The 24,068-nt window shown below is 34.4% G+C and overlaps 2 protein-coding genes and 1 long non-coding RNA gene across 4 annotated transcripts in view; 2 read left to right on the forward strand and 1 right to left on the reverse strand.

Annotated features, from left to right (window-relative positions):
- Positions 1–8,636, forward strand: part of LOC105336411 (histamine H1 receptor) — a 26,761-nt gene extending 18,125 nt beyond the window's left edge. Inside the window, exon 2 of the mRNA XM_034451168.2 lies at positions 6,760–8,636. Coding sequence (XP_034307059.2) covers positions 6,760–8,280 — 1,521 coding nt within the window. The 3' untranslated portion in view covers positions 8,281–8,636. The remainder of the gene's footprint in view (positions 1–6,759) is intronic.
- Positions 7,273–11,213, reverse strand: LOC136274708 (uncharacterized). Its single transcript, XR_010713137.1, has 4 exons — positions 10,922–11,213; positions 7,777–7,864; positions 7,500–7,556; positions 7,273–7,408 (listed from the first exon to the last, which is right to left on the reverse strand). It is a non-coding gene; the product is annotated as an uncharacterized lncRNA (long non-coding RNA).
- Positions 11,214–20,734: 9,521 nt separating this feature from the next.
- LOC105336412 (trichohyalin) overlaps positions 20,735–24,068 on the forward strand; it is a 28,711-nt gene continuing 25,377 nt past the window's right edge. For both annotated transcript variants that reach the window (XM_034451166.2, XM_066082197.1), the window contains exons 1-4: positions 20,735–20,862; positions 22,253–22,456; positions 23,063–23,215; positions 23,758–23,965. In XM_034451166.2, the coding sequence (XP_034307057.2) occupies positions 22,281–22,456; positions 23,063–23,215; positions 23,758–23,965 (537 nt within the window). In that variant the 5' untranslated portion in view covers positions 20,735–20,862; positions 22,253–22,280. The remainder of the gene's footprint in view (positions 20,863–22,252; positions 22,457–23,062; positions 23,216–23,757; positions 23,966–24,068) is intronic.

Raw genomic sequence — 24,068 nt, forward strand, 5'->3', positions numbered from 1 at the left:
TATGGAAACGTTAACGTCGGCAACTTTAGGAGCACGAACTCCAGGATTGCAGGCGCTGACCTCAGACTTCCAAGTAGCTGTAGAAGCCGCTATTACGGCCTTCAAATATATCAAAATGGTTGATTCTTCCATGTAAAGCGCTGATCGAAAATAATTAACAACTAATGTATTTTCTATTTTATTTATATTAGATAATTTTCAAAGATATACTGAAAATATTAACTTGGGGTTATGTATTTTAGCCCACTTTAATGAAACCTAATTTGTTCCTAGGGTTTTTTTTTCTGATCACCTGTTGGTCGTCTGTTCGTCTGACCGTCAGTCTTTCTGTAAACAATTCACATTCCTACTTCCTTTTTATAAGCAATAGGAAAATTTAACCAAATTTGGTACATGTGCAAAGCATCCTTATGGGAAGGGGATTCTTAATTGTTAAAAAAGAGGGGAACCCTTTGTTAAAGGGAGATAATCACGAAATATTGAAAAGTGCGTGTGTGTTTGTGTCTTTAAAAATTTCTCTCAAGAACCCCCTCACCGGATGCCAATATCTACACCAAAGATTGTATATACATTCTAAATTATTAAAACCGTGACCCCATGACCAATACTGGGCTCAAAGATGGGCTTAAATTTAACATGGAAGGAAATCTTCTTTGAATAAACTACAAAGCTACAATTTTGGGCAATTGCTAAACAAGCGCCTCAAAATAATGTGGATTCTAAACTGTTTTAAAAGCGTGATCTCCAAGCCATTAATTGGACCCCAGGAGAGGTTCATATTTCAAATATAAAGGGAAAACGTTTAAAAACCTCTTCTCAAGAACTACATTTTGAACAACGTGACAATTTGCGAGATTACTTTTGAAGCATCCTGAGATAGTGTAAATTCTAAAATGTTCAAATCATGACCCTCAGACCCATACTGTGGCCACAAGAGGGATTCGAAGTTCAACATAGAAACATATAGGTAAAATGTTTTAAAATCTCCTTTAGAAGAACTACAATGTAATAATTTCTGAAATAACTAGGCAACTATCCTCAGATAGTGTAGATTCTAAATTATTACAATATGTAAAAACTGACCAACGGGCTAATATTTGTGGATCCATGAGGGGTTCAAAGATCAAAATTAAAATATACAGAAAAATGTTAAAACATCGTCTTCTCAAGAATTACATGTACAATCCTACAATTTGTGATATAGCTATGCAAGCATCCCCAAATAATGTACATTCCAAATTATTCAAATCGTGACCCCTAGGCCAATACTGGGGCACCAAGAGGGGTTCAACATTCAAGTTCAAAGTTCAAAAATATTTATAAAATGTATAAAACAATGGTTAAAACGAATGGTTCACATTGGATGTGTAACAAGTCAATCATGTATCTAAATGAATTGGTTGACGATTTTGTATTTGGTACAAATCATGGATTAAATTTAATTGATTGTAAACCCTTATCATATACATATACATCAAATTGAATATGAGGATGAAAAGAACTTTATAAATGGCAGACACAGAAGTCTGTCTATGCAATGCATTCAACAACTCTACGCGGTCTTTTCGACCTCCAAAAGTGTGCAAAAACCACCCAAAACAAAACAAAAACAATCCTCCATTTGTATTTTAACTGTTGAAAGTAGACCAAATTATGCGAAACTCAAATTTGGAAGTATATGGCACGACGGACGAACGAACAAACGAGGGGGGGGGGGGGGCTGGACACTCAACCTATTCTTGTCTACTTCCTCCTCAGACTACCCGAGGACCGGAGTATTCCATCAGTTACAACAACTCAGCACCCGGAAATAGCGTCTGTAGATACAGATACGATCCTTAAAAGAAAAAAAAAGACTGGTATATAGTTCTGTCCAATATCTAATTCTACCTTCAAAGATCCTGATGTAAATACAAATATTGGGCATTGGAACTCACACATCCAGTATGTCAATGGCGTAGTTCAATTCACGGTCTAGTGAACGATGTATCTAAAGAGCAAAGAAAATAAGAGAAGTGTACTTTTTTCGATTTTATTTTTTTTCCATCAAAGAGGTTCGCAAGTGAAGGAAGGAAGCGAGGATAATAAATTCAATCTTGTGGACATACAAGCTGATACAAGTGTAATAGATTCATTTCACACAAGAGTTGTTCAGCAACAGCTTATTAGAATGCCAGCGAGAACTCCTCCAAATATTGACCTTTCACTACACCCAAGCCTATGGCTGCTTCTTTAGTGTTTCATATAGCAAATTCCGCGCACGGATTCGATTTTCCTTTCCGATGCTTTCTAAGATATTTCACAATTTGGGTCCTAATTACTTTAATAGAAAGGAGCTCGGAACTATCGCCTCAGTGATATTGAGATAAGACCTATGTCTTGGTACCTTATATTTATCATCATTTGTTTCCCATGTTTTGTTTTCCTACATTCAATGACAGAGATTGATGGGCTTGGCGATACCAATAAAGATATGAAACTGTAATAAAGAAATGGACATGATATATAATAGTCTATTGAGTCGTCTTTCACCGAATGTTTTTTTTTTATTCAATCATGGATACCATTTTTTGGTCGGTTCACTTGAACCCCCTTTATCGATTTGTTGTCAATCATTTTATTTGACTCACTCGTTATTATGACATATCTTATTTCTAAAATGAAATTCGCGTACAAGTACTCGTGTTACAGATCTTATCCTGTAAAAGGATGATAGTTAGTATTTAACATTATACCGTACCTATTTTTTTTTAATTTAATTACATCTATGAGTTACCGTAATTAAATTAATATATTATATTAAACGATCGTAAATGACCGCTCTTGTAATGCTTTCACAGTAACATGTAAAAATGAAGCTCAGCATCAGTGATTCAGTACATGTACAACTTTCCATGTCATTCGGTAAATATGTACAACTTTTTATGTCATTCGTTACATGTACAACTGTCCATGTCATTCGTTACATGTACAACTGTCCATGTCATTCGGTACATGTACAACTTTCCGTGGCATTCGTTACATGTACAACTGTCCATGTCATTCGTTACATGTACAACTGTCCATGTCATTCGGTACATGTACAACTTTCCGTGGCATTCGTTACATGTACAACTGTCCATGTCATTCGGTACATGTACAACTGTCCATGTCATTCGGTACATGTACAACTTTCCGTGGCATTCGGTTCATGTACAACTGTCCATGTCATTCGGTACATGTACAACTGTCCATGTCATTCGGTACATGTACAACTTTCCGTGGCATTCGTTACATGTACAACTGTCCATGTCATTCGGTACATGTACAACTGTCCATGGCATTCGGTTCATGTACAATTCTCCATCGAATCTACAAGAATCTCTAACCAGGATTTTATTTTCGACCAAATTCAATTTTTTACCAAGTTCTATTGTGAACACAAGAACTACTATCTACGTTGATCCTTTCAACCGCATGTAATAAAGCATGGACGATAAGATTACATCTTATTCATCAGGGAAAAGTGATATATAGAGAACGAATATCAATATCAGCTGTGTGATTTATGATCATATATCATAATTAATGAAATAAGTTTAAAATAATTGGGTATCTTCTGTCGATTACAATATTGATTTGAAAGCATTCTCATACATCCACTGCTATCTTCCTTTGATTTACATACATTCTATTTATTTTACTAAAAAGCTTTCCTGCAGATATTCATGGAAAGTTATATTTTTGTTGGAGATATTATTTTATCTGCATTTGCAATTGAAAGGACAGAAGCAATTTTAGATTAACTCTGGCATTTATTAATTATTTCGCGCAATGTTTCACTGAAAGCTATCAGAACTTTTTCAGAAAATGAATGTTACTGAGTATTTTTGGGAAGGTATTCAATATAAAATGGCCATATATTTGATACCTGATGAATAGATAATCTTGGTGTCATTTTGAAATATTGACTGATCACCTGCTCGACTTTCAAAATTTTGATTTATTACTACAGCATTAAATTCCATGAGAAAAACATATTTCACAAAAATCAAATATTAGAAATGAACGTTGAGAAAAATGCTATTACCGATTGTTTTGTTGTCATTCCATTCAAGACCAGCTGGTTGTCTACTACACATCATTGATCATCAATCTATGAACCAATTTTTCATTAAAGAAAAAGGATGATATCCCCTAATCAATGTCAGCGACCCGTTTTTCTCCGATAAATCATTAAAATATTGTAATTATTCTGAGAGTGACTAGAAATGACACCTTCTGCATGAGTGATGTCAACAGTTCAAACTTAAGAAATTCAGCTCTGTCGGTGAATTTTAGACTACTACACATGTATATAAAGCAGCAAAGTCCGCCCTGGTCTGTAGCCGAATATTTTTTTATGAATAAATATGACACCCTTAAAAATGGTGGGTTCCGAAACAATTGACGTTCAACAAAAATTCTCGCCAGTGAAGGAAACCTAAGTCTTTGTGAAATCAAAATAAGAAAATTCAACTAAATTAAAAATAATTTAGAAATACTCGTAGTAAGGGAAAATGGCATACAGTTTACGTTTACGAGATGCATATTACAATATTTACATTTAGTGTATTCTAGTATTTCCCCCTTTGGTTGAATGATTAAAAATTTACGACATTCAATGCTCAAAAACGCGACAAACTGGATCACGGCATATGAGTTTGAATATGTAAACTGTTGTTAGAATTAATGAAAATTTTGATATGTACTTTGTTTAATCTTATCTATCCTGTCTTAAAAAATAATTTTTTCCCGTCAAAGTTCCTGGCACTATTTGTTTAGCGCAGAAGCGCAGTAAAAGGTATGTTTTATGGCTGTTCGATCTATTATTCATATCCATTACAATGAGCGTATATAATGCCTTTAATACGTATACGAGGATACAAAAGTATTATATACAAATAAACACCAACTTAAATACAAATATTTATAAGCATTGAATGCTTAAATTTACTTGACACACACAAATTAGATTATAACAAGTTCAGTGTTCAAACCAGATAACAACCACTTATACAGGGAAAGGCCTTCTAAGGTCCCCTTTGTTTTGGGAAATAACAATACCATACTCTGTCTCAGGTTCTCTTTGCCATCACTTATTGTCGATTTGATAATGAAATATATTTACCTCTTAGTGAATTTCGTTTGAAATCGATAAAATGTGGATACAAATAAAAAAAAATTTAATTGATTTTTTTTTGTAAATAATGGATTTATATCGTGTTTGTAACAAGGATAAGATACATGCGACATTCAGCACATCATCAGTCTTTCATTGTAAGTAATACAAATTTGTGACAGAGACAAAACCTACGGATTTTTAATTTTTATTATTTTGTTGTTGTTGTTTTTTTTTTTTTTTTGGGGGGGGGGGGGTCGACGAGGTAGAACACAGAGTTAAGTCCCCTGGTGGTGTTTTCCGGAAACGCCACTATACTAGCTGTAGGGAACGAGTTGGAGCCTTTTACCAAATTATTTGGCTGCAGCAGAGACACGTGAATTTTCAAGGGAATCCCCTTCACTTCACACTGCTAGGCTTCAGTTGATCATATTTTCTGTCGGTAGACGAACCATCTGAGAGTCATTTGGTTGAATTTTGTCACGAAATGTCTGCATGCCGCAGAACTTATAGAATAGATAAATTATACTCGTATACCGTAGTGTACTCAGTGCCGTAGACATACTTTTTCTGACAGTACAATCAATTCTTCTACAAAATATATTTTTAAATGATAGCCAATGCTTGTGTACCTAACGACACTGGTATTCCACGTAAGATCACTGACATAGCAGCTTCATGGCATATAGAGAGTACATGTATATAGTATACATATTTCGGTACATAAACGTTTTAATCCGGTGAAGTAGTCTTGCTGGCTATCCTTCTAACTGCCGTGAGTACCCGTTGTCTTTCAATATACAACGTACATATAATAGATGTAGAATATTGACTGCTCTTCGGAATCAGAACGACCTCTGAAACGTTTCTCGAGGTACTCATACATGAATAACAATTAATCTTGATTAAAAAGCATAAATAATGTCTTTCCTTTATTGACTATATGCAACATGAATATTTTAATGAAACCAGACACAGTCAGTCCTAGTGATTTTTTATTATCAAAACCTGTCTTGTGTTGGTTCCCCTTAACTGGTACCCTGAAATAACGTTAACATCATTAGATCTCGTTATTACAGGGCCCATACATGAGACACATTGTTTACGGTAAACTAATAACTATAAGTACATCTTGTCCATTGATTCAAATGTCAAGCTTTCTGGGTTATCATCAATAATGCAAAAACGAGGTGTTTTTTGTGTTGATTAGGTATGACTGTTGATCAAGATAAGGGAGGGCTTATTGATTCGGCTAAAGATTGCTTGATCTGAATTCTTCTCTCTTGCTTTTTTTTAAACGAATTAAAAACTTGAAAAATGTAATGGATTAAAGTGCAGTTCTTTTTTGTAATTTTATTGATCAAATTTGAACATTATAATTATCCAGGAATACTTATTTAAATTAAGTGGTCATTTACTATGAATTATAACATACACAATGTATGTTTGAATCGTGTAGAACGATTAAAATATTAGCAAAGTTTTAAATAAAATGTCATTACAGAGATCGATTAAGAGATATTTTTCATTTTAGATCTGATAAGTTCCCTGTCTTTATTTTCATGGAACATTATGTTTCGTTCGTTTTAATATCAGCTTTTTTTTCTTTTCGTTTATAGGTCAGCAACATGTACATCGTGAGTCTGGCCATGGCTGACCTAATTGTAGGAATCATTGTGATGCCAATAAGTACTGTGTACATTTTCACAAAGAACTGGATATTCGGGGTCGCTATTTGTCAAATCTGGATCGCCGTGGATTATACGGCAAGCACAGCCTCCATCCTTAATCTGTTTATACTCAGTGTGGACAGGTATTGGTCTGTGACGTCACCATTACGTTACCTGCGAAAACGAACAAAGAAAAGGGCGCTGATAATGATCTCCGTGGTGTGGATGATTTCCTCTCTGTGGATTATTCCTATTGTGGGGTGGCACCATTTTGCCCACGACGGTATCCGATCTGTTCCATCTAACGTGTGTGATACAGAGTATGCTAAAGACTCCGTATTTAAAGTAGTGACAGCTTTTTTTAATTTCTATCTTCCGTTAGCAATAATGTACAGTCTCTACGGTAAAGTTTTTCATGAGATTAGGAAGAGGTCGGCATTAGAGCTGGGTCAGCAGTACCCGACAACGGCTAATCCGATGACGTATAATTACGAGGGGGACTCGCACCTCGGAGGGAGCAGTAGTTATAGCGAACCGCGGGTCGATACCTTCACCGATCAACATTCTAACAGGATTGAAGATGCTAATCTTCTAACATCTGTGAAAAATGGCTCATGTCAAAGAAACAAGAAAGTGAAGATGAAAAGCAGCAATTGTCTTGTTTTAAAATCAAATAAAATTTTACTTACAACAAACGGTAGTTCAGATCGACCAAGAATGGCCCAGAGATGCAGGGTCGAATATATCTACGATGAAAATGTGCTTGATCAAAAGACAGAAAAGTTAGAACGATTCTACTACGAAGAAAACATTCCACTTTCGGTTGTTCGATCAATAGACCATGTCAATTCGAATTTCTGTAATGACTATTTAGCAAATCCATCAAATTCAAGCAGCGATGAAAGGTATCAAAGTAATGTAAATTTAAAATCGAACAGAAAACTACAAAAATGCAATAATACATACGGGTTAACGAACGGTATTGAAAAGCTCCGCCACACGGAGACCATTTTGGACACCACCCTGACTGCCAATGGAGGCAATGAAAACGACGCTGGTAACAAAGATGGAAGTGTCTGTTTATTTGCAAACGTGACCTCCCGTCGGATATCAAATATGTTCAACATAAAACACCGCATTAAAAATTTTCGCCAAAGTTCGTCATTGACAAGAGAGATTAAGGCCGCTCGTCAACTTGGGGTGATAATGGGAGCCTTCACTTTATGCTTTTTACCCTATTTCACGTTGTTCCTAGTGGTAGCGTTTTGTGACAGTTGTGTGGATACAGAGCTAATGACAGCCATGACCTGGATAGGTTACCTTAACTCAACATTAAACCCTTTCTTGTATCCTTTATGTAACATGAACTTCCGGCGGAAATTTAGAAAAATGCTGCACATTGATGGCAATATTAAACGCCGATCACGACATGCCGTAGATAGGAATAGCCTTACAATGAGATATGATTGACGTCTAATGTCGTAAAATAATGGTGTTGTTTAATTTAATGTTTTATCAACTGTTGCATTGCTACAATTGTGTTCCATTAAATAAATGTATCTCATAAATGGATAGGCTGACCTGTATCTGTTATCCAGAATGAAGAGATGGCATTGGTTTAAAACGACAAGGAATGCCATTCAATTGTCATAATTGATGCTTCCTCTGTCGTTATCTCTGACAGCAGCTTATTACCTAGTACTATCTATTCCAAAATCGACGTAATTAAATGGGGTGGGTTATTTTGTTGTTGACTTTGCACAAAATTTATTCAGTATGTCATGTATATTGCATTCTTTGACTTTCTGAACGGGACATGGTCGTGATTTTCTGTTAAAATGATCAAATTTAGCTTTACACTTTATTGTGAACACGAAGTTTTTCGTGTTCATGTGTTTTTCGTGGGTTTTATTTTCGACAGATTAAATTAACTAACAGCAAAAAGAAAAAAAAACATGAGCTTAGTTTTTTCGCGTATTACTTTGAGGTACAACCAATATTTCAGAAGTAATTGTCTATACTGGACTATAACTTTGTGCCGGATAATCATGCCAGTGCCAAGGTGGCATTTTAATTTGTACCCATTTAAGCTGTTTGTATAAAAAAATTCGAATATTTCATTTGATGAAGCATTGCTTTTAGAGTTTATTTCTAACATGTTTTGGTGCTACTTTATTCAGATATGACATGTATCTGTGTTAAATTTTAGAGGGGCATTCAATCAGGAAATCACAGGTAAATAAAGCATGGTTATAAACTCTGAAAACAATGCTCATCAAATGAATTATTTGAATTTTAGGAGTTTTGAAGGTTGCAAAAGAAATCATCAATAAATTAATTGATATTCAATCTGCTCAGGTTCTTAAAAAAAAACCAAACAAAATCAGAGAATGCCTTACTTTTGGAAAAACTAAAAAATTAATATAGATTAACGGATACTTTAATAACATATTAGCTAGATTCTGCAGGTTATTCTCTTGAAAATGTTCCACCCTTTTTCTAAAGTATTCTTTGGTTAGGGATGAATGACTGATTGTCTTTGAAAGTCTGTCACTGCTATCACTGCATGTTTTAAGGCATCCTTTTAATCATTATCACATTTTTTCTGAAAACAAGAGGCCCATATGCCTTGACGGTCACCTGAGTACCATAGCCCTTGAAGGCCTTTGAAGGACTAGTCACCAGGAGAGAATTATGTTTACATTTTAAGCTTCATTTTAGAGTCTTAATCATATACTTACATATGTATTTGTTACCCCCATTTAAATAATATGACGTTTGCATTCATCAATTTTTAAAGAAGGGGGAGGCAAGGAAGCCAAATGTCTTACAGGAATCCCGGATTATATTTTTAACTAGCTCCATGAGCCAAAAATTGTAATATTTAAGGAAAAAGAGACCTGCAAGCCTTTTTATCTTATATTTTATTTTACAGTTTCATTTATAATGCACACAACATGCATACAGTCTACTGCTACAAGCATACGATGCACAGGAAATTCAAGTAGAACACGTTTTTTATTTGATATGTCCAACGACAATTTACTTTGTAGTTTTCAAGGTGAAGTTAAGGATGTTTGATTGTTAACGTATGACGCACGACCAACGGAAATACATGATTGTACAGTTAGACAGTTCATTATATAGCCATGAATTTTACAATTGACGGTAGGTAGAGGGCTTTATGGTTTATATCCCACTACTGTGGAAGTTGCGAAGAATATTTTCTAAGATTTTATATAAATTTTCACTATATGACCATTTTGGCCCCGCCGAAACTTAAGGCCCGAACCTCTGAACCAGGAGTTATGGATTTCACAATATTGTAGAGGGCTTCACGTGTGAGGTAGTAGAGAAGAGGTGTTGGTCTTTTTTCTTATTTGGCCCGTTCATAAGGCCCCGAGGGTGATAAGGTAATTAATTTTGCAGTTGAGATTACTGTTATCCTAGAGAAGCTTTAAGCCAAAAAAAGTAACAATTGGCTTTGTAGTGTTTAAGAATTTAAACATGAAAAATTGGTAACGGGCGACGCTAGACGGACGATGCACCACAACGCACTACGGCGGACGAAGACCAATAGCCGGAGGGGACTATAGCTTTCCTCTGCGTCCGTCAGTCCGTCTGTCCGTCCGTCTGTCTGTCCCATTTCAGTTTTCCACACTTTTTTTCTTTATGCGTTTGAGGAATAATATGAAATTTGCTGAACAGCTTCAAAATGTCAAACTACAGATTAAGTTTATACATTTGTAGCGTCTGGTTGACATATTTTCGAGAAAATTAATTTTTTATCTTCCAATTTTTTAATGTTCGGGTTCGATATTCTGCATAACAGTGCATTGTTTTCACAATTTCCACAAACCCAAACCGGTAGGGGGCGTGTATTGCTTATGCAATACTCTCAGAATGCTTGTTTATATTAATCCCCCCCCCCCCTCCAACGTGGACTTATAAAAAGAAAAATTTGATTTTTTTTTTTTTTTTTAGAAAATTTCTCATTAAAAATGGATGCCCAGCTGGTGCTTCTAAATTTCTACCAATTTACAAACAGTTTGTTGATAAAATTTACTCCATAATCATCGTTTTTAGCTATTTAATATGTCGTGTCACATACCTTCAAACTTCAATAGCGAGTACATCAAAGACATCGCTCAGATCGAGAAAGCGATTGTAGTAACCACACAATGAGTGCCCGATGTGCCGTGAGATATGCTGTAACAGTAAGCGGCCATTTCCACATGTCAGATTTATCACCGTGTCAGGAGGTCCACTCCTAGCTGTGGCCTTCATCTGGCCGTATCATCTCTAATCATTATACATTGTTTATCTCTAAATATTTCGGGGAAAATAGTGTTTTAGTTGAGTTTTGGGAAAAAAAGTAATTCAGAAGATGATTATATCCGACTGTAGCGTAATTTGAGGAGTTTAAATCTTTCTCCCTTTTCGCTCAAGGATACAGTCATTTCCTATCAAACACAAGCGTTCAATGTTCAAAGAGACTACGTAGAAACGATAAGGCAATCGGGTTTTTTTTTTCTTTTAGATTTCATTCACTTTTTACATGGTTTTCTACGTCAAAAGCACCACAAAATATAATTTAACAAATATTGTTATAACTGTCCGTATAAACATTCACACATATTGCACAATGACATTGAGAGAACATGTAACACCACACTCACCAAATAATTACATGTAGCATAATGACATAATGACATAATGACGTTAAACTTATCAAAAAAGGCAAACTTAACAGAAACACATTAAAATGTGTCAAACAGTCACATACGTCTACCGTAATGACAAATGAAAAACACATAGACATTTACCTTATCAATCAGACACACATGTAGCACATTGACATTTAATACATGTATTTCTAATAGCCAGTCATGTACGTGTAGCACAATGACATTAATGTGTCAAACCGACACACATAGCACATTGACATTAAATAAGCACAATTACATTAATGTGTCAAACGGACATACAAAGCACATTGACATGTATGTCAAATAGACACTCATGTACATGACATTTGAATCACAAACAGATACACATATATCACGATCACAAGACTCACATGTAGCACAATGATATTTTATACACCAACCATATACACATAAAGACATATCAAACAGACTTACATATAGTACGATCATTCAGGCAAGTAGCATCTGTTTTGAAAGTGTGTGTGGGGGGGGGGGTGGGGGGGGGGGTGGGGGGTGGCAGACTCATCGAAAAAAATCTTGACAAGCATAAAAAAAGGAATTACCATAATCATGAGCTAAAAAGACATCGATAGTGATATCAATGCTTAAGCTGTCTTTCCTTGGGAAAACGTCTATTATACATATCCAGGGGGACCTCAATAATTTAATACAGCATCAGACGCATTACTGACCACTATCAGATTTGTCCACAATCTGTCTATGTCGCAATCGGATTAATGCTTTGTTCAAGATACATTGCAACACAGAGAATTGGAAGTAATTGTCATGTCTCTTAGAGAGAGAGACGCTCGACACATCGGAAAGACCTTATTCCACGACCGGTTTGGGAAAAATGATCTGCTTAAAGTAAACTGAAATTGACAGTGGATGACAGAATTCATAAATGATGCAAGTATTATTCACATTGATTTAATCAATGTGAATAATTCTTATACCGTTTATATATTAGACCAAGAAAAGTAACACACGCCCCTGTATGTAGGAAATTTAAACACCCTCAGTGATGTATATAGATTGTCTTTCAGAAAAACCTACAAACCTACAATGTTGGAAACTGGATTAATATGTTGTCAGTATGATGCGGCATATAATATAATACTCTCTGTTTGACGAATTATTACTTTATATGATAACAATTCAATTAGAAAATAACGAATTTAAACTGGTTAAATTAAGCAGTACAAACAAAAAAAAATTTTTTTTTAAAAAGAAGAAAATATTCATTGCATATAAATATTGATTTTTATTTTTTCAACACTACATGTACTTTGATTTACAGCAGCTCACATTTTAGGTGAATACTTTACGACAGAATTTGGAAAGATGTGAACATAAACCAATTAAAAGGAAAAAAAATCTCGTAATTACGAAAGACGAATAGGGCGACACAAAAAAGTATTTTTATCTCGTAATTACGAGAAAAGTTCTCGTTATTACGAGAATTGATCTATATAAAATACTGCGTTTTACAGCTATACATATACTCTCTTTTTGTTAGGAAATTTATTAAATTAGTGAAACAAATATTTTTAATATACATGTAGACTGTGTTTGAATAGTTTTTATTACATGTATATAAAACATAATTCGACGTAAATCCCGTATATCCATGATTGAAACTAAGTAGTGATCTGTAACTATATATAATAGCATTATGTTTTTATGACTTGGACTACCTAGTATCTATTTCAGAGTGGGACTGTAATAAACATTGTAAAATGAAATTATATGAAGTTCTTTCAACTTATTCATGTGAGAAAAAATGTCATATCCGACCATTTCATGTAAAAATTAATAAATAATGATCGTTATAATTTGAAAATAATCAAAATTGAATTACGTTTCTTGAAAGTAAAAAATAAACTGAAAAGGTGAACCAATCAACTTTAATTGGAGACCTAGATCTGATGAACGAGGAACTCATTATACATGTACGAGGGTTGTCCCAAAATAGCGTAGACAAGTGGTGTTACTCAGTTAGTCGAAGACAAAGGAAGATTTTTGTGCCACAAAGGGTTCAAGAAATTTGCATTCAAATAATGTTTTTAAATCAAATATTGTTTGAGAATAAATTAGTGAAATAAAAGCATGTTAGATCAGAAATTCGACATGCGGCGCAATGTCAAAAACAAAAAAATGAAATGAAAATTGCGAGGAAAAGTACTGTTCGAATGCAAAAATTCAAATAAAACATACATTGATATTTGATAACAATTCTATTATTTACTCAGAAAATGTTTTGGCTATAACAAAACTTTCAAATATTTTATAGCGCGTTTTGTGACAAGTTAAAAAGTTAACTCGTAATAAAATGACGATGTCAGCGTTTAAGGCAGCGCAGCAGTAACTGATACAATTTTGTAAAGACCATGAAATAAATCCTAAGCGGCTTTGGAAGTAAATGAAATTAACAAAATCGATTAGAAATGCGTTTTGTGAATGAGTAGTTAAACAACATTGAAAATATTTGAACAGATATGATGGCAATAAGTGGAAAAAAGAAACCCCTACTGTATCAATGGACGTCAAAATGCTGAACGACACATTTTGATAAGACGGACGTTACAACAAGTAAATACATGGCAAGTTTGGAGCCGACAGGTCGTTTGTACTTAGAAAAAAAAAATAAAAAAACAAACTAGAAATATATGTTGAATGTGCACTCAGGGTACATGTTCAAAGATAATATTTTTTCTTAGACATTTCGGAAATAAAACGTAAATGTTACCGTAAATGATGAGGAGAGTTTAGCAACAACGTAAAACTGGAAATTTTCGACGTCGCACATTGCGCCGCCTGACAAAACTTGTTGTTACTAATTATTCATTTTCTCAAGAAATAAATAAAGTACAGATTTGAATTTTTCAGCATTATTTGCGAAAGGGTCATTGAAGAAAACATAGAAGTCTAATGAAATTGCAGTGAACAGATTATAAATTATGTGTCCTGTCTACATTATTTTGGGACAACCCTCGTATATGTATGTTTTTAAAATAAAAAATCTAATTATAACTACTATCATAATGAAATATATTATAACAAGATATATTCTCGTAATAATAAGATAATTAACTTGTTTTAATTAAGGAGACCTTTTCTCGAAATTAAGAGATCTTTTCTTTTCTCGTAATATAACGAGATCTTTTCTCGTAATAACGAGACCATTAACTCGTTATGACGAGATCTTTTCCCGTAATAACGAGGTAATCAACTCGTTACAACGAGATCTTTTCCCGTAATTACGAGATAATCAACTCGTTATATAACGAGATCTTTTCCCGTAATTACGAGATAATCAACTCGTTATATAACGAGATCTTTACTCGTAATAACGACATAGTTAACTTGTAGTAATGAGACCTTTTCTCGTAATTACGAGATTACAATATTTTTTAATGTGGCCTTATTCATCTTTTGTACGTAGTTTTGCCTCTCTCTCTCTCTCTCTCTTTCTCTCTCTCTCTCTCTTAAAAAAACTGGTAAAAAGGGGTTTTTGTCTGTTTTCTTACTATAATTTCAGTAATCTGTATGCGACCGTGCAAGCTCTTGATGTTTTGTTTATTTTACGCTCTGTTATTACAATGTACATGTATATAGTACAATGACGGAGTGGTAGATTGCATGCAGAGTAGATGCAAACAACAGATAGATGCTAATACAGTAATACACACAAACATGGGATACACCATCAATCAGAAGCATGATTTACGGCTAAGCTGCTCACTATCTCTCGGACGGTATCATCAGAATGACATGGCGTGCAAGTTTATAAGTTTAATCACTCTCTGTTTCCTCTGAGCTAATTTTGCGTAGCATCTCCAGAGTCTGGATGACTATAAAGATTCATATTAATTCTGTTCACGATGGAAAATCTCTGTAAGGCAGTAAGTCATTTCAAGTATGTGATGGAATTCATCTAAGAAGCGGACGTGGAATTATAAGACTTATAGATAAGCAATTATCAGCCCAGAATCACAAATCATGATCGAGTATTTAACCTTCTCGGTCCATGATGTTCCGTGACATTGTTTCAATGAGATTTATTAAAACTACTTCTAGTTAAATCCATCAGAAACTATATGTGTAATGCCGAGATTCAGTCAAAAGTACACCTCTCACGTCAATCTGGTTAAAACGCAGGGGCTCGTAACATAAAACATAAAGATTTTGACTTAAAGGGACTTGGACACGATTTGTGATCAGAATTTTTATTTTTATTATTTTTGTATAAATTGGTTAACTGGTGCATTTTAAATGATTGACCAAAATATTGAATGTTAAAGTCAAGTTACGAGCGAGATACAGAGGTAAGAATTGGTTGTAATGTAAACAAAGCTCGAGTCTTATAGTTGTTTACAAAAAATGTAATGTAGAGAATTACCATTTCTTAGACAAAATGACATGTAAAAACAATTTAAACTAATTCAGTATCTTCGTAAATACTATTATCAACAAAGAAAGATACATTTGATTGAAACTTACACCAATAAAACACATATGTAAAAATGACAATATTCGAGCTTTGTTTACATAACAAAGAATTACGAACTCTGTAACTTGCTTATAACTTGATATTTGAATTTCAAATTTTGACATAGCATTATAAACTTCTATTTTCATCAGCATAAACATTTAAAATGGAAAAATAAAATTTGAAAATTTTAAGTCAAATCGTGTCCAAGTCCCTTTAAGTAGGGTCATAAGTAGGACTTAGGCGGAATCTTATAATTAGGACCTACATAAGTCTTACTTAAGTATGTTATCTACTATATAAATTCATTTATTGATCTTACATTGTCAAACGGTTTTCAATTTCTCAATAGAGAGATGTACATAACGCGCAAGGTTGAAATAGTTCATCACGTGACCTACTAAATTTACCACGGTTACCCGGTTACCTGATGAACAATTTGCCGCTCACATATTATATAAATAGTGCCTGTTTGGGAGGGTAACAGTTGAAATTGACACCCCGAGAAAACCATTGTCAACCGACGCGAAGCGGAGGTTGACAATGGTTTTCGAGGGGTGTCAATTTCAACTGTTATCCTCCCAAACAGGCACTATTTATTTTGTTATACTGAATGTCTTAATTTTTAAGAAAATTTTACTGCTTTTATATAGGAATAACGTGAATTCTACAGCGAACCGTACGCGCATAATTTTCGCGCATGTAACATTTTTTATTGTTATACTTTCATGTTAAATACTGAAATCTGATTGGTTAAGACGCAGTTAATAATATTTACTATTACCCTCAGCGTTAGCAACGCACTTGGCAACGGGTAACATTAAAAAATGTTACATGCGCGAAAATTATGCGCGTACGGTTCGCTGTAGAATTCACGTTATTCCTATATAAAAGCAGTAAAATTTTCTTAAAAATTTTAAAAAGACGTTCAGTATAACAAAGTAAATAGTGCCTGTTTGGGAGGATAACAGTTGAAATTGACACCCCTCGAAAACCATTGTCAACCTCCGCTTCGCGTCGGTTGACAATGGTTTTCTCGGGGTGTCAATTTCAACTGTTACCCATTTATATAATGTTACCCGTTGCTAAGTGCGTTGCTAACGCTGAGGGTAATAGAAAAGATTATTAACTGCGTCTTAACCAATCAGATTTCAGTATTTAACATGAAAGTATAACAAGATGAAAGATTTACCGACTACTTTATTCTGAGAAGTGAACAGGCAAATACTTCTCTCGAGCAATTCTCAAAAGAGAAAACCGGTTACCCGACAAGTTATAAATATCCGGTCGAAGTGTTTTGATAAGTGGATAGCATATACCAGTATAGGCAGTAAAACAACTACATGTACAGGTATTGCATGGTTACCAAGAAAGAGTCGTAACAATTGTTCCAATGTAGATGAGAAGATCCGGGAAAAAATGCTTTATGGGCAGTGGACAACAAAGTCCCATGAAAAGTGTCCCCATGCGAGCGGCATGACCCATAATAATATACTCTGTTTCCCCCCAAAAACTGAATAAGCTACGAATTATTACTATTCCGGTATATGTCGTAATATATTTTGTAGAACTTAGTTATTGGAATCTCTCTCTCTTTCTCTCTCTCTCTCTCTCTCTCTCTCTCTCTCTCATCTTTCATTTACTAGATCTTGCCCTTTAATGCTAGTATTTGATCGTTGCAATTAGCTGCGACGTCAGCTATAGTGAGTTACATTGCATAAAACTTCGTCTTCAGATATCCTGTCCTCTCACCATTTAACGTCGTCATGCCGTTACTTTGTTTGGAGGGAAGAAAGTTCCTCTTTGAATAAAACAAAATATCTTATTGTTACTTTATAAATAGTATATTGGGGGCAATGTACGAAAAAGTCCGGCACAAGTTATTTGACTTACAAGATCTTTTTCATAAAGTTCCTCTTTGAATGTTAGCGTCAGTATTGCAAACAGCCAAACAACTTCTCCAGATCTAGCACGCCTCCCAATATCTGAGTACTGACACTCAGTATATTAGACAACTAAGCAAGTGCCCGCTCCATCAGCCCGCGTTTTGTTTTTTTGCCGGTCCTACGGACCCACTACTGTTGGTCACCCAGGAAGAAGTCGTCAAGAGTTGTGACGTCAAATTACTCCCTTTCCTGTAACTGACAAGCCGAGTCGAATTTGACGTTCAATATAATTTCCGAGATGAAAGAAGAAGAGGGGGCGAGAGTATTTGAAACCTTTATCTTCTAGCTAGCAATTAATGTTCGCTCCGGATTTATCAGTGTATTGGTGTAATTCGGTGCTGTGTTTTAGCCTAATACATGTACATATGGTTTTGAATAACGATCATATGCTGAACAATATTTTGATTGCATGTATATTTAAACAATAAAATGCTTTCTTTGGTGATTCATTCGGGATATGAAGGTAGCGACATTGCAGGAAGAATACATAACCCGCGTTAGCGGGTTATGTTAATTTTTCCTGCAATGATCGCTACCTTCATAACCCGCATGAATCATCAAATAAAGCATTTTATTGTTTATATTGACATCTTTCTTTAACTAATTAATAAACTGATTATGAAAAGTTAGTAAAATTCACTAAATTACTGTTAATGTACAAAAGTACGTTAGCTAAAAGAAACAGCCAAATTAACTCCTGTAAGACTTTGAGTCTGGCATCATCATGATTATTTCGTGCAGTCCGGGATTTTACTAAGGTCGCTGTAGGTTCAGACCAATCGATAAGCAGGGCGTGTCATTCAGTCCTGTCACTTTCAGCCGCTGTAGATTTCGACCAATCGATAAATAGGGCGTGTAGATTTCTGGTTGTTTCTATAGAGCTATGTTTCCGTATGAAATGGAGGAAATTATGCTTGGTAGATGTAAATATATCTTGATGATATTTTTATATATCAAAATAAACCACAAAAATATAGTGGCTAAGCGTGGGCATGGGTCTTAGAAGCGCCCCCCCCCCCCCCTCCCGGAAAAAAAAAAATAAATAACCAGGTTATAACGTACGCGCGTTAGCTTACCCCTGAAGCTCATGCATTCTAGATACTATTTATATATGGTAAAAATGAAGTCTTCAAAGTTAGACTTTTGAAATACATGTATTTCTTCTCGTTATTATAATTAAGAAATGATAAAAAATGTTTGAAGATTAAAAGACCTGCAGTAAACAGTCAAGTTGCAGTGGTTCTTTCTTTGAAGAATGGCTCTGAATTAATCAATTAAAAAACGTTCAATGGAATGATGTAAATGAAGATTAAAAAATAAATAACAAACAAGCCAGTTGTATCAGTTATAATGCACAAGGAAGACTACTGTAGCCATAGTATCACAGGGGTCAAGCCCGGTGTACCTACTTTATTAATGGTTACATTGAAATTAATGTTAAAACGGGCTTGGCCCCTGTGTATAGTACATATATAACCGAGGGTCGGTCCATAACAAAGCCCTGATGTCAGGCTAAGGGGGCGAAGCCCTCGAAAGCTAACTCTGGATTATAGAAATTTTGAAGGGTGAAAAGTTAAAATTACTCAAAGGTGGTTAATTGATCACGTTTGACACCATGATGAGCGAGACTAAATGGGTTTTCTAACTTACGCAGCATTGTTAAGGCGTCCCGATGCTAAAATACGGCTGGAAAACGATATTATTTGAATCATGGCAAAAATAATTTTACCGGGAGTATTTCTTTAAATCTATGTTACATTTATTGACATCGATGTTAAACATTATATTTGATGCATTTTTGTGACGTCATATGTACTTCGTAATCACGTGACAGGCGAATCCTAATATTGCAAATGATCTAGTTAAAACGCATCGGCGCAGGTGATTAATGACATTAAATCATGCATATTTTTAAGAAAAATCCTTTGTTAAGTCATAAACTTTGAAGTTTTTGCTTGGGAAAGAAATAGATATTTCGTTTATAGAAGATATTGTTGAAACATTCCACAAAATCATCAAAATAATGCACATTTTTACTAATCAAAAGCGATTTACAAAAAATTGGGGTAAATCCGTAGGTTTCCGCAGCACGATTCACATTGGTACTTATATTCTCTACCAATTTTACGTAAAATATTTTAAAATTGTGTTGATCTTTCACCTGCGCCAAGCTGGTTTTACATGCATTAAAATTTCTTCATTCAGTTGTTTACACGTAGCAGGGAGAGTCTCCAAACCACTAGTTTATAAATAGTCTTTTACTTAAAACGAAGCTTTAAAACTGCCGATTATTTGATACTGGTTTTTAATATGAATGAATTCTGTACGTCTAGAATTAACTGCAGCATCTATATAAAGGAAACATGCGGTATTATACTGGTTTGATATAATTCACTTTTAACATTAAGATACATTCCCTGAGAACTATCGACAGGAATGCAGATCGTGACGTCAAAGTTAATTATGACGTCATATCGTATGAAGTACAGACAAGTTACTTTCTACATATCGCATCGGGAAGCCTTAACATGCCCGCGTAAACATGTTAAATGCGTTACGCCATTGAACAATGCACGAGATATCTTCATACTAACAGTTGAAATCAGTCTTATCACTTTTATGTAGAGAAATCCCCTGAGTTTCCACAAAATTAATCATTAAGTCTCACAAGTTGTACATTTTCTTTGCCACAATGAGTATGATTTAAAATCCGAAATAGTTGAAGTACGAACAACTGTTGCCAAAATTCCCTTATGAAACAAATGATCTGATTGGTTGATTTTCCTGGTCACCTGTAAACAATATGGACTCCATTGGAGGAAGAAAACTTTTCTCGACTACGAAATAATGTCACTGGAGTTGCCATAAATGTTTATTTTGGAAAATCTTATGATCGAATACCTAGGTGAAACTTTAAGATTTTATTATTATTGTTTAAAACTGCGATTAAAATATTGTTATGTTTTGTCCAGCATTGGTTCTGTTTATACGCAGTGTCAGTCAGATGCAAACCCGTGCAATTTTTTTTTTAGCTTTTTCCGTTCTTAATATACTTATCTAAATTTACTTGACTAAAGTGTAAGACCAGAGGTGTTTTGTTTCACAATGAGCCAATCTTATTCCATATACATGTACTTAATATGTTTTACGGTGCGACCGTTGGGGCGAGCACAGCATGTGATCAAACAATGAATTATAATAAATTAATAAAATAAAATTAACAACATGAAATTTGAATGCCAAAAAATAAAACATACCTATTTTTCAGTAAATTTTCATTATTCATAGTTTATTAGATTTGTTATAATTTATTTATTTATATGTAGAACAATAGTTTAATCTCAGATACAATGTTATTAAATAATAAAGATTTTAATATATAAATATTCATTGCACTGCATCTCCTCTTTTAAAGTGATTGTGATTATGATTGATTGATTGATTTCCCCTCTTTTTTTTTGAAGTAGACATTTTTTCTTAAACTTACATATAAAACTTGACTCATCATAGAGCTCCCCCCATGCTAAATTTTTTTCATTTTTGTCAATTTATACATAGAAAATCGACTTACCATGGATTTGCCCCTCCACTTAAAAAAAAACTATAGTCCGAATTTTCTATTCACGCACGCCTTGCCGGTAGAGCTCGCTATAATGTGTTAATGTCGCTGAAACCTGTCACTTTGCCTATAAAATTTCTCTAATTATTATGATTATTAAGTAACTCCTATATTGCCTCTGTAAGTTTTTAAAATTTGTTTTGCTTTGGAACTATACTTTTACCCAAAATGTTTATGCAGCATATTTAAAGAAAAGCAACTTTCCATTCACTAGAATTAAAAATCCCTTGATTTCACCTTAGACCCCCCCCCCCCCCCCTTCAACTTGTCAGATTAAAATAAAAACTTTATGTGGAACTTGCATTGCAGCCAATCTTGAAGTATCCACATTAAATTGTTGAAAATAAGGCAAAGTGATCCGAAAACTTTATCCCGTTTGAATTAAAAATGTCAATATAACTCCTGCAAGGCATTGATCTGTTTTATCCCTCTCAGTTTCTCTGGTTAAAAAGGAAAGTTGACATGACAATGAAAAAATCTTTAATTTTTTACTGTATATTTTGTTTTCAACTCAACTATACAGGTTTGTGTATCTTTAAAAATTCATATACAACCATAAAGTGTTGAAAATTGGGCAAAGTGTCCCAAGAACTTTATTCCGTTCTTGTGTTGACCCATGTATGCACAGTAGAGCATCATTAGATAGATTCAGGAATTAAGTTAGATATATTTGTAGGTGAATTGTATTGGAGAGCAAATTAAGGATGGGCATCCATGACCTGACAGCTCTATTCAACAACTTGGACACAGCTTGCAAAGGTTTTGTAACAAATGAGCAGATCGTGGGATTTTACCAGTCAATTTACCTAGCTCCTATTGCCATAGAACATGTTGACGGGGCCATACAGGCAGTGTGTGGAACTCTGGGTACTGTGACCAGGTGAGCATGCTGCACTATGTATGTTAGTGCAACACAAAAGGATGATTGATAGAACCTCAACAGTAGTTGAAGTGACATGTGATATGGTGATATTATATGCAGCTTAAAAAAATGTTGAATAAAACCTTGAATTGTAAAGAAATTTAAATTATTTAACACTATACTGCTGAATATCACAAAATCACAGTCGCTGAGCTCATGATTTTGATTACTGTTGATTTCAAATTAAATAAGAGAAATTAATACATGTATCCCCTTAAAAATTAAAATAGCAAGAACCTTTTCTCACAGATTTTTAAAATCTTGCTTTTATTTATCTGACTGTTTTGAAGTATATGATATTATAATGTAAGTTTGGTGCTCACAATTATAAGCTGTTACAAATTGATACACAACAGACTTACAGTGGAATAATGGAATTAAGTACTCACATAAAATAAGGATTCTACAGTAGATTGATGTTCAAAAGGAAATCTGTTATATTACGTTTTGCAGATTTAACCTAGGTGCATTATGTAATAGACATATACATTAATTTTTAAAGAATTATAATCTTCATGTTTAAAGCTTGCAACATGCACTGACATATTTATTTTACTTTTGTAGACCCCACTTCATTGATGTTTTAGAAGAACTAGAGCGGCGGCGGTCAATAGATGAGCAATCATACTGGGACTTTCAGGCCCTGGATTACAACGGCACAAACAGGATCTGTCTGAAGGATGCTTTCCTATTGTTCAGAGAATTTCACCAAGAAAGGTATCTTGCAAGCAGCAATTGTTTTGAGTTTAATTTTAGAAAGTATACAACCCATGTGAAACAAGGATTTGTGAACTGTAAGTTTCTTATGCAATCATATCAATTTGATATTATGATGTTTATATCTGAATTTGATTGATATTGTTTTTCATCATGGTGCATGTACTCGGATTGTAAACAAATTAAACAAAAACATTGAACTCCATTTATAGTATTAGACTTTGGACTGAAATTTTGTGGCTGCTCATTCCTTCCAAATATGTACATGGAAGGTTGGGTGCAAATATATTCACCATTGTTTTCACCTTGCAGCCTACAGATGCATAAATATACAGATTTATTATTACAATGACACCAATTAAAAGTAAAAGTTCAGTCAAAATTCAAGCAGAATTTTTATTTGATCTGCATTTCCTCTTCTGTCATACTTACTTGTCTTGCTGTAAAATCTAGTAAAATGCTGGGGTTTTTTTTTTATGTCGAACATTTTTATTAATTAAGCTTCAATTTCGAGTGAGCCTTTTCAATTGTTTTTTTGACAGATTTTCCATGTTTACTTGGCAAAAGTTTCTGGAATCAAGAACCTTTCCTGGTGCTGATGTTTATTTTGATGAGATCCGGTTCTGGTTGTGTGGTTATCCCCAGGGTGAGCCGGCTAGTCTGGAACAAATAACCAAGGAAGAGGCTCGTCTGGAGCGGATCCAGGGACAGCACGGTCTGGAAGGCTACAACGCCTACAAAGTACTGCAGGTAAAACCACCAGTCAGTCGCAAATTGGTTTAAAATTTCTGGTTTGGTTTGAAAATATATACATGTACTCTTCCATGTAAATGATACATAAAACAAGTATAAA

Source organism: Magallana gigas, chromosome 4 (assembly GCF_963853765.1).
Source record: "Magallana gigas chromosome 4, xbMagGiga1.1, whole genome shotgun sequence".
Classification (NCBI taxonomy): Eukaryota; Metazoa; Mollusca; class Bivalvia; order Ostreida; family Ostreidae; genus Magallana; species Magallana gigas.